The 19310-nt window shown below is 45.6% G+C and overlaps 1 protein-coding gene across 2 annotated transcripts; it reads right to left on the minus strand.

The window, feature by feature from the left end:
• Positions 1–1387: 1387 nt before the first annotated feature.
• Positions 1388–19289, minus strand: PRKAG1 (protein kinase AMP-activated non-catalytic subunit gamma 1). Of its 2 annotated transcripts, XM_023211231.3 has the most exons (12): positions 19191–19289; positions 13210–13258; positions 4797–4906; positions 4518–4599; positions 4362–4420; positions 4176–4221; positions 4018–4072; positions 3608–3734; positions 2862–3027; positions 2666–2703; positions 2254–2400; positions 1388–2116 (listed from the first exon to the last, which is right to left on the minus strand). In XM_023211231.3, the coding sequence occupies exons 1-12, from the start codon at positions 19197–19199 to the stop codon at positions 2009–2011; spliced, it is 996 nt and encodes a 331-aa protein (XP_023066999.1). In that variant the 5' UTR covers positions 19200–19289; the 3' UTR covers positions 1388–2008. The 2 variants fall into 2 exon arrangements, with proteins under 2 accessions (XP_023066999.1, XP_023067000.1); XM_023211232.2 differs by lacking the exon at positions 4797–4906 and having other exon boundaries at positions 19191–19260.
• Between the last annotated feature and the right edge of the window lie 21 nt (positions 19290–19310).

Consider the following 19310-nt stretch of genomic DNA (forward strand, 5'->3'; position numbering starts at 1 on the left):
TCCTCCCCCAAGTTTGAGAATGTGCTGTGAGAGCTGTAAAGGGGTGAAGGCTGAAGCAGGGGCTCCTCCACAGCCGTGATGCAACACTGAAAGCTGAGCTCTGATGAGAGCCACCTTCTTTTTTTAAAATAAGCTTCCTCAGGTCGAATCTGATGAGGGCCTTGATGCTTTTCCCTGTGTTCCATCAGGAAGCCTAGTTTGGAGAACCCAGTATGCCGTGGCTGGAGGGTCATCAGAGGGGTTAGGCACTGTGGGGGAAGGGGCAAGCAATGACTCTGAAATTGCTCCTGGTTTGGATGGGAAACTATATCATACCTGCAAGGCAGGGGTGAGCTGGCACCCAAATTTAGCTCATACCGCAGTCTAGCAGTTCTGGTGTTGGGTGCTGACTGCTGTTTGGGTCTACATGGTTTCAGTACAGGGAATGGATCTGATGGAGTGACCAGTGCCCTGCTGTTCTCCCACCATCCAGTTCTGTCTCACCTTGGAAGAAAGGCAAGGGATTTGTAGTTTAAAGATAGTGCCAGCCGGGTGCGGTGGCTCACGCCTGTAATCCCAGCACTTTGGGAGGCTGTGGCAGGTGGATCACAAAGTCAGGAGTTCGCGACCAGCCTGGCCAATATGGGTGAAACTCCGTCTTTACTAAAAAATACAAAAATTAGCCAGGTGTGGTGGCGCACGCCTATAATCCCAGCTACTCAGGAGGCTGAGGCAGGAGAATCACTTGAACCTAGGAGGTGGAGGTTGCAGTGAGCTGAGATTGCACCATTGCACTCCAACCTGGGCAACATAGCGAGATTCCATCTCAAAAAAAAAAAAAAAAAAAAAAAAATAGTGCCAACTCAGCAAATGCCAAACAGTCCAACCTTCCTTAAGAAAAGCTGATAATGGTGGCAGGATTCTCTGCCCAAAGGAGACCCTCAAGTCTGTCTACTCCCAAGAGTAGACAGTTACAGGATTTTCCTTGGGTACCAGCCATGATTCAGGCAGAGGGGAAAGTGAGATAGAAAGGAGGAACCACAGGGAATAGGGTAAGGAGCAGTTGTGAAAGAAGAATTAGAAGTAGGAATTCTACTGTAGCAGTAAAGACTATTTGGGTTCAAATCCTAGCTCCATTTTTTACTAGCTATGTGGTCTTGGGTTAGTTACCCAGCCTCTCTGTGCCTCCATTTTTTAAAATCTGTAAAAAACTGGAATAGTGTCTACTATTGTTCTGAGGATTAGTTAATATATTTAAAGCACTGAGAATGATGTCTGGCACACAGTTGTGTGTGTGTGTGTGTACGTGTGTGTGTGCGTACACACGTTATTAATGACCAGTTGAAGAAGCCATATAAAGTAGGAAAGTAGTATCCATCAACTGTAAAAATCAAACACTGCAATACCATGAAGAGATTCCTGTCATTTAATTAGATTTGCCACAAAAAGCAATAACCTTAGCTAACCACGCTACCCTCCTCCTCCACCTAACCCCAATCTCCCTTCATATGCACAAACACAGGAACCCAAAGCCCCTCCTCCCCACAATCCTTCCCACTCACATTATGGGAAGAAATGTCACTAAATGGACTTAGCCTCCATATAGCATGGAACAGGTGAATAAAAATATATTTATGAAGAGTTTTGTTGTGCTATGATCTTAGGGTTGAATCAGGGCCGAGATGGAGGCAGAGGCAAGTGAGGTCTGGGGATCTCTTAGAGATCAGAAATTGTCTGAGAGGCACAGAGCCTATAGTTCACCCAGAAAGGGGGCTATGTCTAAGAAGACACGGGCTAGAATTGGCTAGGCTGAAAGTTTTTTTCAAGTGTATGTGTGAGAGTAAGGGTAGCTATAAATCCATTCTCCTTCCTCCCCCTATACCTTCCCTAGCTCCCAGATAGAAGGGCAGGGGGCCCTGAGCAGGGAACAGAGTCACAATTTCCCCAAGTTTCATCTGATTCCCACAGAGCTTCCAGCAGGCAGTGAGTTGGGCATATCCCCTGGTGCTGCCTGACCCCTTCCCCCAGCTCAGGGCTTCTTCTCTCCACCTGTGAGCACCAGGGCCTGCAGGATGTCAGACAGTGATACAATTCCCTTGACCACATCATTTTCATCCACCACTACAAGTCGGTGAACCTGGCACAGAGCAACAAGGGAAAAAGGGAATGTTTAGTGCGGGCCTCAGGGGAAGCCCCTCTGCCCCTACTCTCCTTGCCAAACTCCACTCTCAAGGCTGCTCCCCTTAGCTCCTTTACGGTTGCTGGCCTCCCTACCTCTGCTTCCACTAGCCTGTTGATGATGGTCTCCAGAGTCTCATGCAGGTAGCACTTGAGAACACCCTCAAAGTAATGTGATCGATGTTGCAGGGCTTTAGTCACAGACACATCTAGGTTGTTGTAAGTCTTTTCTGCTGCCAGATTCTGGGGAGACAGAGGAAGGAGCTTGCAGGGAAGCAAGAGAGCCAGCCTCCAAACCCTGAACCCATCCAACCTCACCAGAGGGATTCAGGGCAATTGTCAGCCACAAGGCACATTCAACTCATTCAATTCCTTTTCAAATAGGATTTGAAAGCCTGGAAGCTTCTAAGACCCTTAGATCACAGAAGAGACTCCCTTCTCCCTCTCCATATTTAATAGCGCCCCCCCCCACCCTTCCCTACCTCCCAAACCCTCCACAATCACTCACGATAACATCAAACTTGGAGTAGATGTCCACCACACGCCCTAGGGGGACAGAGGCAGCTCAGTAAGGAGTATCTGGGGTCTAAAGTTCCCCCTACTCACAGAATCACCCTCCTGGCTAAGCTGAGGGGAAAGCAGATTTTCCCGGAGCCACCCTGACTTGCCTGGATCTTCCCTCCCTCTCTCACCCAATCTCTCACCCTTCTCGTCCACCACTGGCAAGGCTGAGACTCGGTGCTGTACAAAAATCCCCAGAGCCACATAGACAGGGGTGGTAGTGCGAACCATAGCAATATTGGCATAGGTGCCAATCTGTAGCTCTTCCAGAGACTTGGACATGAACTCTGGCTTGGGGAACTCAGTGATCTGAGGAAAGAACCATCAGCTTAATTTTCAAGGCACCCAAAGCCACCCTTGGATACCCCCTCCAACCCAGTATGTTAGAAATAAGGGCTGGGTGCGCCGGCTTATGCCTATAATCCCAGTACTTTGGGAGGCTGAGGGGGACATATTGCTTGAGCCCAGGAGTTCAAGACCAGCCTGGGCAACTTGGCAAAACCCCATCTCTATAAAAAATACCAAAAAATTAGCCAGGTGTGGTGGTACACACCTGTAGTCCCAGCTCTTCTGGGGGTTGAGATTGGGGGTCACCTGAGCCCAAGAGGTTGGAGGCTGCAGTGAGCCATGATAGTGCCTCTGCACGCCAGCCTGGGCAACAGAGTAAGACCTTGTATCAAAATAAATTAATAAATAAACAAGAAGTGGGGCTGGATGCAGTGGCTCACACCTGTAATCCTAGCACTTTGGGAGGCTGAGGCAGGAGGATCACTTGAGCTCAGGAGTTCGACACTAGCCTGGGCAACACAGTGAGACCTTGTCTCTTTTTTCAATAAATAAATAAATAAACGAAAAAAGAGAAAAAAGAACTGGGCTGAGGAGCACTTACAAACAATTTGAGGAACTTCAGAATGCGCTTGTGGGTGAGGATATACAAAGTATTGCCTGATTCTGGGTCAATAACTGGCAGCCTGTGGATCTTGTTCCGAATTAATGAAGAGACAGCATCAAACAAGCTGTGGGAGGGTTGGAGATAGTAAGTTCCACAGTGCTGGGGCTCAGGGTGAGTAAACAGCTCCATAAAGTATATCACTAAACAGGGAAAACTAATGGTTAGGGAAGGGGGGCAGAGTACAGGCCAGACTTAGAGAGAGAGAGAAAGTGTGTAAGTGTGTGTGTGTGTGTGTGTGTGTGTGTGTCTTTTCTCTCTTCTTCCCCTTTCCCTGGGTGTCTAAGGCATTAGCTAGGCTGATGGCAAATCTCTTCCCCTTTTTGGACAGATGGGTAACTGGAACTCACCTGGCATTAGGAGAAATGCAGACAAGCGGTTTAAAGGAATCCTGGAGGTACACCTCTGAAGGGAAAAGGGATGGGTCACAAAATACCACCACGGAAAAGCGTTTCCCAGAAACCCTCCATCCCTTTATAACCTTTTACAACCCCAATTCTCTACATACCTCTCCAAGTTTCTATCTTGTGTTCTTCTAGCTCATAGATCTGTACCTGAAAGCAGAAGCAACAGAATTTGAGACCTGATCTCTCTGCTTCCTGAAGCCCTTGTGGCTTGCTGGGAGCAAAAGAAATGAGAATGAGGGACTTAGGGTAGGGAAAGTGATTTTGGTCATTGGGCTAAGGTTCCTTACCAAGGCTGATTTATAGTAGCGGTGCAGGATATTGATGAAATCAGTGATGGTCAGCATGCCTAGAGGACAAGACAGAGCCCTCAGTACTGCCTGAAGCTTGTCTCCCTGCCCAGCACAAGATGCCAATAATAATGTGTTCCAGAAACTTTTGCTTACCCACAAAACTTTGCTTCTTACTATCCCATAAAGGGGCAGCTCGTACACCGTTAGTCACCAAAGCAAAAAAAGCTTTCTTCACCTGTAGCCAAGACAGTAATAATCATAAAGGCAAATCCACAGGGGCAGGACTGTAAAAAAGAACAGTGTTTGGGCATGTTGGGTAAAACATGAGACTAACTTCACAGAAGGATAAGGATATTACCCTTAGGATGAGATAGGATGAGAAGTATTAAACCACAGGCTCCAAAGGGGGAAGGGAAAAGAGGATTCACCCACCTGCAGGGACGTATCAAATACAACCAATTTGGAGCTTGTGGGAATCAGGTCATAGCAGCGATGAGACTTCATGAAGGAAGTATACACGCTATTGTTGGATTCTGGGGTCTCTGCATAGGGTGGGATAGTTAGCAGCTTCCTTCCCCATAAAAACTCCCAATCAAAAGAGACAGAAAACAGAATAGTGTTCTAGTATCTCAAATATTTACAGCATGATTTCTTTTTATAAGGCCCCTTATCTGTCTTGTTCCTATTGTTTCCACAAAACCTGCATAAACCTCTTAGAAACCATTTCATCCAACCCCTATCTCCAGGTTAAGACTTTATCTATTGGTCCCTATAGGTAAAAGAAAGTTGACTAAAACATAAAGCCTATAGTATCTCTCTTTAACATGTTATAATCTAAAAATGTTTCTCATCTTTAATCCAAGCTTTCCCTTTCATATATTTAGCACATTTTCACTTTCCTCTTTTTTCAATGAAGTAAGCTGCTTAAAATTCTTCCAAGACTGTGCTGGGCATGGTGGCAAGCACCTGTAATCCCAGCTACTCAGGAAGTTGAGGCAGAGGATCACTTGAACCCAGGAGCTCAAGGACAGCCTGGGCAACACAGCGAACCCCTGTCTCAATTGAAAAAAAAGTTATTCTAAGACCTGCAAATGGGAAAGTCATGGTCTAAGTTGGGCCATTTCTCATTAACAATAAGTTGGAGCCCAGTGCTCAATCAACCTGGCTCAGAACACCCTGATAGTCCATTCTGGGATCACCCTGTAAATCAGAAATCATCCCAGGAGATCCTGGGTAGTTTACCTTTTTCTATTCCTGTGATTTTAATTGCTTGCTCTAAACTAGGGAAGCAATCTCCCAAAATAATAGCTTGAATGTGCTACATACTATACTATGTGCACTTAAAAATATTACATTAGCCGGGCACAGTGGCTCACGCCTGTAATCCCAGCACTTTGGGAGGCCGAGGAGGGTGGATCACAAGGTCAGGAGATCAAGACCATCCTGGCTAACATGGTGAAACCCCGTCTCTACTAAAAATACAAAAAATTAGCCGGGCATGGTGGTGTGCGCCTGTAGTCCCAGCTACTTGGGAGGCTGAGGCAGGAGAATCGCTTCAACCTGGGAGGCGCAGCTTGCAGTGAGCCAAGATTACGCCACTGCACTCCAGCCTGGATGACAAAGCGTGACTCTATCTTAAATATATATATATATATGTATTACATTGAGGCCAGGCATGGTGGCTCATGCCTGTAATCCCAGCACTTTGGGAGGCTAAGGCGGGAGGATCACCTGAGGTCAGGAGTTCGAGACCAGACCAGCCTGACCAACATGGAGAAACCCCATCTCTACTAAAAATACAAAATTCGCTAGGCGTGGTGGCGCATGCCTGTAATCCCAGCTACTCGGGAGGCTAAGGCAGGAGAATCGCTTGAACCCGGGAGGCAGAGGTGCGGTAAGCCCAGATTGTAACACTGCACCCCAGCCTAGGCAACAAGAGTGAAACTCCGTGTCAAAATAATAATAAATAAATAAATTACATTGGCTGGGTGTGGTGGCGCACGCCTGTAACCCAGCACTTTGGGAGGCCAAGGTGGGTGGGTCACCTGAGGTCAGGAGTTTGAGACCAGTCTGGCAACATGGCAAAACCCCATCTCTACTAAAAAAATACAAAAATTAGCCAGGCGTGGTGGCACGTGCCTGTAGTCACAGCTACTCCGGGGGCTGAGGCAGGAGAATTGCTTGAACCCAGGAGGTGGAGGTTGTAGTGAGACGAGATTGTGCCTCTGCACTCCAGCCTGGGCGACAGAGTGAAACTGTCTCCAAAAAAAAAAAAAAAAAATTACAAAATTTAATCCTTACAACAAATGTGTAAGTACTGTCCTCATGTTTCAGATGAGAAAATGGATGTAGTTACATAAACTGTTCAAGTTCACCCATTAATAAGTGGCAAGAAAGACTCAAACAAACCTAGATCTGATTCCAAACTTCATGCTCTTAAGTCTTTAATCAATTTGGTTTTTAATATTTAATTTTTAAACCAAAGTTATACAGACACACACTTTAAACAAACAGTTTTACAAATTTTGTTAAGAAAAAAATGCAGTCCTTGCAACCCACGTTCCTGTTGTACTACCCTTCCCCAGAGATGAGAACATCTATCTACCTCTTTTAGTTGCTTATTTTGGTACTTAATTCTATGTCCTTAAATAACATGTTTGTATTGCTAGTTTCTGATTTTTTTTTTTTCATTTTGGGGCATTATTTATCATCTACCTACCAAAGAGGAGAATTTCTAGTTCTCTCTCCTACTAGGGCTTTACCACAAACATGTACTTCCCATCCTTCCCATTCTTCCAGGAGCTAAACCATAATGTTGGTTAGATCCGTATTTAAATCTTTTTTTTTTTTTTTTTTTTTTTTTTTGAGAGGGAGTCTTGCTCTGTCACCCAGGCTAGAGTGCAGTGGCATGATCTCAGCTTACTACAATCTCGGTCTTCCAGGTTCAAGCGATTCTCCTGCCTCAGCCTTGCGAGTAGCTGGGGTTACAGGCGCCCGCCTTCATGCCTGGCTAAATTTTGTATTTTAGTAGAGATGGGGTTTCACCATGTTGGCCAGGCTGATTTCGAACTCCTGACCTCATATGATCCGCCCACTTCGGCCTCCCAAAGTGCTGGGATTACAGGCATGAGCACTGCACCCAGCCAGTATTCAAATCATTTTGACTGAATATTTATTATTCAGAGATAAGCCAAATAGTAAACTATGATTTTTTTTCTTCCTTTCACAACTTTGTTTTCTCTGGAGTTAATGTCTTGTCCTTTTGTTTGTTTAATTTTCTATGTATAATTCTTATAACTAATCCAACCCCCAAATGCTTCACCAGTTGTTTAAATCTCCTTTCAAGAGGTTCAAAAGCATTAGATAGTCTATCAATTTAAACTACCCAAAGAAGTCTCGCTGGAGCCTTCTGACCTGCTTAGATCTGGGCTGGTTTATCTGGTGTGCACTGCTGTCATCCTGGGATCTTTCTTCATCACCATCCTGGGTACCCCTTTCACGTCTCTCCTCCACTGGTGCTCCTGTATCCTATATTGCATTTTCATATTTTTTGATTACTCCCTTATTTTGATGGAACACATCTTCCAGTACCTTCCTGAGAAAGGGTGCATGGGAGGTACATTTTTTTGAGACCTTGCAGCCTGTAGATATCTTTATTCTACCCTCATCCTTGGATTTATAATTCGACTGAATAGAGAATCTGCAAGAAAGCTTGGAATGTATTTTCCTGCAGAATGTTGAAGGCATTCCTCCGCTGCCTGCTAGCTGCTGGTGTTGCTGAGAGGCAATTCTGACTCTTTTTGTATGTGACTTTTTTTTTTCTCTCTGAAAACTCATAGGATCTTCTCTGTTTCCAGTGTTCTGAAATCTCAGGATGACTGTGCTTTGGGTGGGTCACTTTCATCCATTGTGCTGAATATTCGATGGGTCCTTTCAATATGAAAACTAATGTCCTCAAGTTCCAATAAATGTTCTTGAATTAGTTCCTCAATTATTTCCTTCCCTCTGTATTGCCATTTTTCTCTTTCTATGACTCCCATTTAGAAACTAGACCTCCTAGACTGATCCTTTAATGTTTGTTTGTTTTGTGGGTTGTTGAAATATTTCCTTTTTTTTTTTTTTTAAAGAGACAGGCTTTCATTCTGTCACCCAGGTTGGTGTGCAATGGCGAGATCACAGCTCACTGCAGCCTTGACCTTCTGGGCTCAAGCAATTTTCCTGTCTCAGCCTCCTTAGTAGCTGGGACTACAAGTGCATGCCACTGTGCCTGGCTAATTTTTATTTTTTTTGTTGAGATAGGGTCTTGCTGTGTTGCTGAGCTGGTCTTGAACTCCTGGTCTCCTGCCTCGGTCTCCCAAAGTGCTGGGATTACAGGTATGAGCCACTGCACCTTCTCTCCTATTTTCTACTTTGTTGATTTTTAACTCTCCTTTCTAGGAAATTTCCTCATGTTGATTTTTGAAACCTCCAGCTGGGTTTAAGTTTTTGCTATTATATTTTTAATTTCCAAGAGTTCCTTTTTCTTTTCTGAAAATTTCTTCTTTAAAAAATTGTATCCTATACTTGTTTCATGGTGGAAGTATGGTTTTTTGTTGTTGCTTTTGTTTTCTTGAGACAGAGTTTTGCTCTTGTTGCCCAGGCTGGAATGCAATGATGCAGTCTCAGCTCACTGCAACCTCCACCTCCTGGGTTTAAGCGATTCTCCTGTCTCAGCCTCCCGAGTATCTGGGATTACAGGTGCACACCACCACGCCCAGCTAATTTTTGTATTTTTAGTACAGACAAGGTTTCATCACATTGGTCAGGCTGGTCTCGAACTCCTGACCTCAGGTGATCTGCCTGCCTCGGCCTCCCAAAGTGCTGGGATTACAGGCGTGAGCCACCATGCCCGGCTGTTGTTTTCTTTAAAGATATACTACTTTCACAGGTGTTGAGAAATATGTTCCTTTACCCAAGATTATATTAATATTATTAAAGTTTTCTTCTCCCCTTTTCCTTCCAGTTGCTTTTTTCCTGTTTGTTTCTTCTGTGTGTACATGAGTTTGGGAGGGGCAGTTTGCTTTTTCATTTTTATTTATTTTTTACCAGGGAGATACAGCCTTCAGAGTAAAACAAAGGTACATTCCAGGGTGCGGTGGGGGGCAGTTTGGATCATTTTTCACAGATCCTTTCTTTAGATGTTTGGTAATCCCTGGCTTAAAGGAGAACTTAAACCATAACTTAAAAGAGTGGAGGCTTTAAAGCCAAGTGGAAGCTCTAAGTGTGTAAGTGAGCCTTACTGACTGCGAATCATTTGGGTATGAAACATTCAATACTTAAATATTTTAGAACTTCCCTTCAAGAGGATTTTGGAGAGAAGGATTATTCATTTTCATGCTTGGAGGGTGAAGTCTTTTCTGCCAGCGCTCTGGAAACTGAAAAGGAAAAGACGGCTGGAGGCTCAGCATCTAGTATAGTTCACTACATGCTCCTGTTTTCAGTGCAGTACTTCAGTCCTAAGCTGTGCCCGAGTCCCTTGCCAGATTTCCAGTCTTTGCCACAGGTGGGAGGTGGAGTTGCTCACTGTTGCTCACCCTATCACTCAATGGGATAGGGTATCTTGGGATCTGACTGTTTCTTAGACCTTAATGCTTCTTGGCTCTCACTGCTAGTTATAATTCTTCTCAGATCTAAGTCATTCATCACTCTTTCGTCTGCTTTTCAGCTTCCAAAAATTCATTGCTATTATCTCCTCTCCTGTTTTCCCTATGGTGTGTTTGTTTGTGTCTTTTTCTTTTTTTTTTTTTTTTTTTTTTTGAGACCGAGTCTCGCTCTGTCGCCCGGGCTGGAGTGCAGTGGCCGGATCTCAGCTCACTGCAAGCTCCGCCTCCCGGGTTCCCGCCATTCTCCTGTCTCAGCCTCCCGAGTAGCTGGGACTACAGGCGCCCGCCTCGTCGCCCGGCTAGTTTTTTGTATTTTCTATTAGAGACGGGGTTTCACCATATTAGCCAGGGTGGTCTCGATCTCCTGACCTCGTGATCCGCCCGTCTCGGCCTCCCAAAGTGCTGGGATTACAGGCTTGAGCCACCACGCCCGGCCAGTGTGTCTTTTTCTTTAAAAAAATTCCTTTATGATGGTTTTAGGGGACTTTTTGTGAATATATATTCAATGTAACATCTCTTTTTTTTTTGAGACAGAGTCTTGCTCTGTCACCCAAGCTGGAGTGCGGTGGTGCGATCTCCACTCACTGCAACCTCCTCCTCCTGAGTTCAAGCGATTCTCCTGCCTCAGCCGCCCAAGTAGCTGCGATTACAGGTATGTGTCACCACGCCTGGCTAATTTTTATATTTTTAGTAGAGATGGGGTTTCACCATGTTGGCCAGGCTGGTCTCAAACTCTTGTTCTCAAGTGATCCACCCGCCTCAGCCTCCCAAAGTGCTGGGATTACAGGCATGAGCAGCCCAGTCTACCAATCTACCATCTTTAACTTTGTTATTTCAACTTGAGAATTCAGACTCCTAAGAAAATGTTTTTGGACACCAGTTGAAGATACATACACTACACTGATAGTTAAATACTATCATTCAGGCCATAGGCCCACAAATATATTGGATTTGGCTTTCTCGGTGTCTTTTTTTTTTTTTTTTTTTTGAGACCAAGTCTCGCTCCGTCGCCCAGGCTGGAGTGCAGTGGCACCATCTCGGCTCACTGCAACCTCCGCCTCCCGGGTTCAAGCAATTCTCCTGCCTCAGCCTCCTGAGAAGCTAGGACTACAGGCGCCCACCACCACACCCGGCTAATTTTTTGTATTTTTAGTAGAGACGGGGTTTCACCATGTTGGCCAGGATGGTCTTGATCTCCTGACCTCGTGATCCGCCCGCCTCGGCCTCCCAAAGTGTTGGGATTACAGGTGTGAGCCACAGGACCCGGCCTGTTTGTTTGTTTATAATTGAGACAGGATCTCACTCTCTGCCCAGGCTGGAGTGCAGTGACACAATCACGGCTCACTGCAGCCTCAACCTTCTGGGCTCAAGCAATCCTCCCACCTCAGCCTCCCCAGTAGCTGTGACTAGAGGTGCACACCACCATGCCCGGCTAATTTTTAATTTTTTATAGAAACAGGGTCTCACTTATCCAGGCTGGTTTCGAACTCCTGAGCTCAAGTGATCCTCCTGCTTTGGCCTCTCAAAGTGCTGGTGTTATGCTGTGCCCAGACTTATTTAAATCAAAAATTTTTAATCTAGAAATTTACATAAAAATCCAAATGTCTAGTGTCTTCAAAGTCAGAAGATCTGGCCAAAATAGGTCTTAATTGACCAGACCTAGATAGTTGTTGCCTTTTTTTTTTTTTTTTTTTTTTTTGGGACAGAGTTTTATTCTTGTTGCCCAGGCTGGAGTGCAATGGCATGATCTTGGCTCACTGCAACAAAATCCGCCTCCTGGGTTCAAGCAATTCTCCTGCCTCAGCCTCCCAAGTAGCTGGGATTATAGGTGCCCACCACCAAGCTCGGCTAATGTTTTCTACTTAGTAGTGATGGGGTTCCACCATGTTGATCAGACTGGTCTGGAACTCCTGACCTCAGGTGATCCACCTGCCTCGGCCTCCCAATGTGGTGGGATTACAGGCGTAAGCCACCACACCCAGCTGCCTTAATTGTAATTTTTTTTTTGAGACAGAGTCTTGCGCTGTCCCCCAGGCTGGGGTGTAGTCGCACGATCTCAGCTCACTGCAACCTTTGCCTCCCAGGTTCAAGCAATTCTCCTGCCTCAGCCTCCCAAGTAGCTGGGATTACGGGTGTGCGGCACCACGCCCGGCTAATATTTTTATTTTTAGTAGAGACAGGGTTTCACCATGTTGGCCAGGCTGGTCTTCAACTCCTGACCTCAGGTAATCCACCCGCCTTGGCCTCCCAAAGTGCTGGGAATACAGTCATGAATCACCATGGCCAGTCCAGTTGTCACCTTCTTTTAGATGCAACACAAGATCTACAGGTTGTCATAATCATATGTAGTTCACTTCACTGCTTGGTCCATGTAGGCAATTTGAGTTTCACGTTTCTGCCTTGGTGCTAATGCAAATGTACTCAAAAACATAAAATAGGCACTGGCCGGCACTGGAATTGTCTTCCTTGTGCTCTGGATTTTAGAGGTTTAGTGCTTCTATTACTAGATTAGTTCTAAGAGCCTTTTTCTAATTTAATTTTTTTTTTTTTTTTTCTGAGATGGAGTTTCACTCTTGGCACGATCTTGGCTCACTGCAATTTCTGCCTCTGCAGTTCAGGCAATTCTGCCTCAGCCACCCAAGTAGCTGGGATTACAAGCATGCGCCACCACACCTGGCTAATTTTGTATTTTTAGTAGAGATAGGGTTTAACCAGGTTGGTCAGGCTAGTTTCAAACTCCTGAGCTCAAGCGATCCACCTGTCTCGGCCTCCCAAAGTGCTGGGATTACAGGAGTAAGGCACAGCGCCCAGCCCTTTGCATAATTTTTTGTGTACACTCAATGGCTTTAGTGAGCTTGCTGGGTGATAAAATCCTGGTGGCACTGTTTTCTGGACTACACAGAAAATACTCAGGACTTCTAAAACATGGTTAGCCAGCCCAGAGCTGCCTATGGAAGTTTTCCCTGTACCTCAGAAGTTTCTCTCAAGTGGTTTGATAATTGAAGATATTAACCATCCCCAATCTGCCCAAGATTTATTCCTGGGTGATCTCGCCAAACTACTGTCACTGATTTTTGTGGTTTGCCACATTATCTGGCCCTGCTTTGACTTTCCTAGGGGAGAGATTCAAAAGCATTGTTGAAGACATTGTTAGGGTCAGGCTATTGTTTCCATGCCCACTTTCCTTTCTTCAGTAAACTTACCTTGAGGATGCTCATTTTCCAGAGCTGGGGAGCTATCTGAAGAAATGACCTGGAGAGACAAGAAAACAGATTCAGCTTAACCTGGTTCCATCCATTTTAGCCTAGCAACATTAGGGGAAGGGTTGGTGAACAAATAATGACTTTCTTTAAAGCGCTATAAAGCCACCACCTCCCCCAACCCTGTTTTTTTTCTGTTTCTGAGACAGGGTCCCGCTCTGTCACCCAGACTGGAGTGCAGTGGTGTGATCACAGCTCACTTCAGGCTTGACCTCCTCGGGGTCAGGTGATCCTCTCTCACTTCAGCCTCCTGAGTAGCTGGGACTACAGGCGCATGCCACTATACCCAGCTAATTTTTGTATTTTTAGCAGAGATGGAGTTTCGCCATGTTGCCCAGGCTGGTCTTGAACTCCTGGGCTCAAGTGATTGCCCTCCTTGGCCTCTCAAAGCACTACGATTACAGGCACGAGTTACTGCACCCAGTCTTATAAGGCTCTTCAGAAATAATGATCTCATTTAATCTTCGTAACAACCCTGAGGTAAATACTATTATTAGCCTTATTTTCACAGATTATGTCTCTGAGAGTCAAGAGACATTAAGCAAGCTGTCCAAGGTCACATGGCTGATAAGGAGTGGAGCTGGCATTCAAACACCTATCTTCTGGTTCCAGAGCTTGTGGTCTGCTTTTTTATAACATCAAAATTTTAATAAATAACATACATGAAAAAACAAAAAATTTTAAAACTACTTATACCTAAGAAAATAATTTATTATAACTGATGAAGAGTTTGGTTGTTTATCTTGGCAGTGTTCATTTTTGTAAATTTGTTTGTTTTGTTTTGAGGCAGAGTCGCGCTCTGTTGCCCAGGCTAGAGTGCAGTGGCGTGACCTTGGCTCACTGCAACTGCCTCCTCCTGGGTTCAAGCGATTCTTGTGCCTCAGCCTCCTGAGAGCTGGGATTACAGGTGTGTGCCACCACACCCACCTCATTTTCATATTTGTAACAGAGACGGCATTTTTACCATGTTGGCCAGGCTGTTCTCAAACTCCTGACCTCAACTGATCTGCCCGCCTCGGCCTCACAAAGTGCTGGGATTACAGGCATCAGCCACCACAACCAGCCATTTTTATAAAAGTTTTGAATGTATTTATTCCATTCTGATGAAATTCTACCTCTCTGGAATCACAGAAGAGAAGAAACCAGTACTGCTACAATATTGTGCCTTCCAGAAATGCTTCTATCCACTTCTGAGCGGAATGAGCACTATCTGCAAAGCTCATGTTCTTGTACACTATACCGCCTAATGAAACATTAGGTCTTAAAAGCTAAGACTAAAGATCTGAGCTTAGGGCTAACCCCTACAAGATTCTCACAGATCCACTTTATTAAAACATGGAAGCCAGAGAGATAGCATTGTCTTCCCCCAAACACAGACACTAACTAAGCATATTTGTAGGCACTAGAACCACAGACATTGGTTCTACCATTGTCTACCTCCATGGTAGAGAGAGGGCCACAACTGGGGAGGATCCCTGTAGCTGACTGTTAGCCAGTCAAAGTCTGAATGACTGAGAGGTGGGTAAGGAACATGAATGTTCTGAAACTGGGGACTCGAGTCCACTCAGCACCCTTGTCAGTCAAACAAAGGCTGCTATAGCCAGGGGATGCTGGTTTTCCAAGTTTCCCTTCCCAAGACAGTCTGAGATTAGAGTGCTTTGACTAGACAAAACTTAGAACCATTTCTGTGCTCCCTCAAGTGGGAACATTTGGAAATGCCATTGTTATTTAGGAACCCAGAAGGGATCACAACAATTTTCATCTGCTAGCCTCAACAGTCTTGGCTCCACTTTCTCTGGGTGATATCTCCAAAATAACTTAAAACCATACTTCATCCCCATAGCTTCTGTAGTAACATGACATTAAAAACTTCAACCTGGGAGGTTGGCTGACAAACTTCCTAAACCAGGGAAGTTTACGACAGCCCTAAACTTTTCTCCCTTAATGGGCTAGGGGAGAGTGCAGGGAGTAAGGGGGATAATCTCCCTCTCTTCCCTCTGGACTGCATAAGACTGTCAGCTTGGCCTGCCATTTTGGCAGGACTATCAGAACAACAGCCTCATCACTTGTAAGTAGGAGAGAGGGCTATGATAAAGATAGACACATGATATATCAGAGTCTCACAAAGATCTACACAAAGGCACAAAAACAGCTACTTCTGTAGAATTTACCCATCATATGATATATATTGTACTGTGCGATACTTGTTTTGTCCACTATCTATCCAAACAGGTTATAAATTCCTGGAAACCTAGAACTATCTTATACTTTGTATCCCCCATACCACCAAGCACAGGATTTTGCATATAATTCACAGTTGTTTTGTTTTTTAATTCTCAAAGAATGATGCACACTGATATGAACAGATATGCCTAAGACTAAGTTACAGAGGGAGGAAAGAAACATATAGCTCACTAGAGATACAGATACCAACATAACAGAGTCAAACACAACTGAATATGTGACTTTTTTTTTTTTTTTTTTTTTTTTTTGAGACAGTCTCACTGTGTCGCCCAGACTGGAGTGCAGTGGCGTGATCTTGGCTCACTGTAATCTCCGCCGCCCGGGTTCAAGCGATTCTCCTGCCTCAGCCTCCCAAGTAGCTGGGACTACAAGGCGCCTGCCACCACGGCCAGCTGAGTTTTTTTGTATTTTTAGTAGAGATGGGGTTTCACTATGTTGGCCAGGCTGGTCCTTTTTTTTTTTTTTTTTTTTGAGATGGAGTCTCACTCTGTCGCCCAGGCTGGAGTGCAGCGGCGTGATATCCCCTCACTGCAAACTCTGCCTCCCAGGTTCACGCCATTCTCCTGCTTCAGCCTCCCGAGTAGCTGGGACTACAGGTGCCTGCCACCACGCCTGGCTAATTTTTTGTATTTTTTAGTAGAGATGGGGTTTCACCGTGTTAGCCAGGATGGTCTCGATCTCCTGACCTCTTGATCCGCCCACCTTGGTCTCCCAAACTGCTGGGATTACAGGCGTGAGCCACTGTCCCGGCCAGCCAAGCTGGTCTTAAACTCCTGACCTTTTGATCTGCCCGCCTCGGCCTCCCAAAGTGCTGGGATTACAGGCACGAGCCACGGAGCCCGACAATGACTTTTAACTTTCTGCCTGTTTCACCATATCAGAGGGGGAATTATGTAGTTACATCTACTTCTACTTTTTTTTTTTTTTTTTTGAGACAGGGTCTCACTCTGTCATCCAGGCTGGAGTGCAGTGGCACGATAACAGATCACTGTATCTTCCACTTCCCCAGCTCAAGCAATCCTTTGACTTCTGCCTCCTGGGCTGCTGGGACTACGGGCACACACCACTAAGCCCAGCTACTTTTTGTAATTTTTTGTAGAGATGGGGTCTCGCTATGTTGACCAGGCCGGTCTTGAGCTCCTGGGCTCAAGCGATCCGCCCACCTTGGCCTCCCAAAGTTCTGGGATTACAGGCATAAGCCACTGTGCCTGGCCTCCTTTCTACTTTTAATAACATAGGGGACCTGAGAAAGTACAACTGTACGACGTAAGTACAAAATATTACAGAGACACAGTCTACATCTGACAAATAGACTCGCAATTTCTTCCAAACTTCTGATCTACATTTCCAATTATTTGTTTGACAACCATAGATGTCACAGAGACTCCTCAAATGCTTCAATACGAAACAAAACATGTGTCCCTCCAATCCTATTATTCTCGCTGTAGTTCCCATCTTGTTTTTTTGTTTTGTACAGCTGTCTTCTTACCAGTTATCAGCTAAGCTGGTATGTTAGAAATGCCTCAGATCCATCTCTCTCATTGCCAATTTTACAGCCTTAATTTAGGCTTTTACCTCTCACTTCTGCAAGGCTGTTTAAATTGGGGTCCTTGGCCCAAATCTATCTGCTCTTCAATTTGTCTTTCATGCTTTCACCAAAGCATCTCAGGTTTGGAAGGGGCTTTCATCTCCATTAACAAGAAACTTTACTTTCCGAAGTAGCTCAGTCCATGTATAGAAAGCTGCTATGAACATTCCTAAAAGACATTCACTGACTTGCTCATAAATCTTCCATGGGTCCCCTATTACAAAACAAAGTTCAAATTTAGCATGGTGTGTAATACCTTCGACCTGATCTTAGCCTACTTTTCCAGTCTTTTCTCTCACTGTGACCAAAATCCAAAGCCAGCAACATCAAGCCACTGGCTCACCCCCAATTCTCCACATCTCCCAGTTTCAGTGCCCTTGCTCATACTGTTCTCTCAATTTGCAGTGCCCTCTCCTAGGTCCAAAGTAATTTTTCTCTCAACTATTCTGTCACAGTCCTTTGTTTTCATATTAATGACAGCATTTATTATAGTCTACCTTTAAATAACAGCTGTTGCTGGCTTGCCCTCACCCTTACTCCAGTTAGGCTGAACATTTTCAAAGCAGGAGTTTTCTTTCTTTTCTTTTTTCTGGAGACAGGATCTCGCTGTGTCACTCAGAGTGGAGTGCAGTGGCATGATCTCAGCTAACTCCAGCCTCCACCTCCCTGGATCAAGCAGTCCTCCCACCTGAGCCTGCAGAGTAGCTGGGACTACAGGTATGCACCACCACCATCATGCCTGGGTAATTTTTGTGTTTTTGTTTTTGTCAAGACAGGGTTTCATCATGTTGCCCAGACTGGTGCTGAACTCCTGAGCTCAAGCAATCCACTTGCCTTAGCCTCCCAAAGTACTGGCATTACAGGCGTGAGCCACCACACCTGGCTGTTTTCTTTTTCCTCTTTTTAACTTCTACCCCACAGCCTAATCCAGTACATAAAGTGTGAAGGCTAAATTAGAAAATCTACATAAAAATGCTCTGTAAACCATAATACCCTCACAAGTAAGTAGACTATGACATGTTATTTTACATTTAATGGAATTAGACTCCTTATTTTTGTTCAAGATTATCTTGATTAGTCAGAACTGGCTCCCTTGCCTGGGAGACCAACTGCGAATTTAGTACTTTGGTCGGTTTTCTTTTCGAAAACCTGAAAGAAACAACCCCTCTGTGGGCAGAAGAAAGGGTGTGGTAAAGAATTACTCTGGGCATGTAATCCAAAGCAAAGTGAACTTGCAGTCCTTTCATAACTACAGTAGCAAATGATAAAAACCAAGATGGGAAGAGTTACTCTGCCTGAAAGAAGACACATGGTTAAAAACTGTGGAGAGGGAAGTGTATGGGAGGGGTTACAGAGCGCTAGAAAAAGACTCCTGAGAATGAGGGTGGGTGCAAACATGTAGCAGGCAACCCGCGGCATCTGTGGGAGGGTGACAGGGCCCTGCCACAATTGGTCAATGCCTGCTCGCCAAGAATGAGCTATGCCAAAACTCCTGCTTAGAGTCGCAGAGCGGGCCATGACCTAAACTTGTCCAGGGACACATCGGCCTCTAACACTGCAAGTTTTCCTCTTTCAAGCAAACCTCAATTCGCGGTCTTATTGAGGGAATGTGACTTCACTGGATGCAGTATAAAGATCTTCAGATGTCCTCCTGCCAGGGATTGCAGGGATCACAGAAAGACCACCGAGGTCCAGCAGCTACCTACAAGCGGAGATACCTCTGGACGCCCCCTGCCTCACCCAGCAAAGCCGGATCACAACCCTGCGCTCTCAAACCTCTAAAAGGGCTTGAGGTGCTAAGCGGAAAGGAGGCCCGAGATTGCCACGGCATACGTGGGCTCCAAGGAGGGCCAGGAGTCACTGCCTGCTTGGGCTAAGGGTACCGCGTACGGAAAGGCGGCGGGGGCGCGGCCCAGTCCTAGGAGATGCGCCCAACGAAGAAGCGGAGGGACACGGTCACGGGATAGGGCAGACACCCGGCTGCTTTTTGTTTGCTAGACACCAGCGACAGCCCCTGCCCGGCCCTCCCGGTCTCCTAAGAGAGGGGTCTTAGGCTCTACAGCGCCCCCGACCGCCCTCCTGCGCTCCTCACCGTCTCCATTGCAAGAGGCGCCGGCTTGGTTTTCTCGCTTTAGGAAACTCTTGGGGAAGGCCCCGCCCCACATCCGGTGCGGCGACGCCACTTCCGCCCACGTCATGGCAGTCGCGAGAC

This window comes from Piliocolobus tephrosceles, chromosome 10 (genome assembly GCF_002776525.5).
Source record: "Piliocolobus tephrosceles isolate RC106 chromosome 10, ASM277652v3, whole genome shotgun sequence".
NCBI lineage: Eukaryota > Metazoa > Chordata > Mammalia > Primates > Cercopithecidae > Piliocolobus > Piliocolobus tephrosceles.

What these genes read in the sequence shown, in the direction of transcription:
- PRKAG1 (XM_023211231.3), bottom strand. An exon ending in TAAGAAGCAAAGTTTTGTGG is followed by an intron (nt 4,421 to 4,517) that starts GTAAGCAAAAGT and finishes CTTGTCCTCTAG; the next exon opens with GCATGCTGACCATCACTGAT. An exon ending in GCCAGTGGTGGACGAGAAGG is followed by an intron (nt 2,704 to 2,861) that starts GTGAGAGATTGG and finishes CTGTCCCCCTAG; the next exon opens with GGCGTGTGGTGGACATCTAC.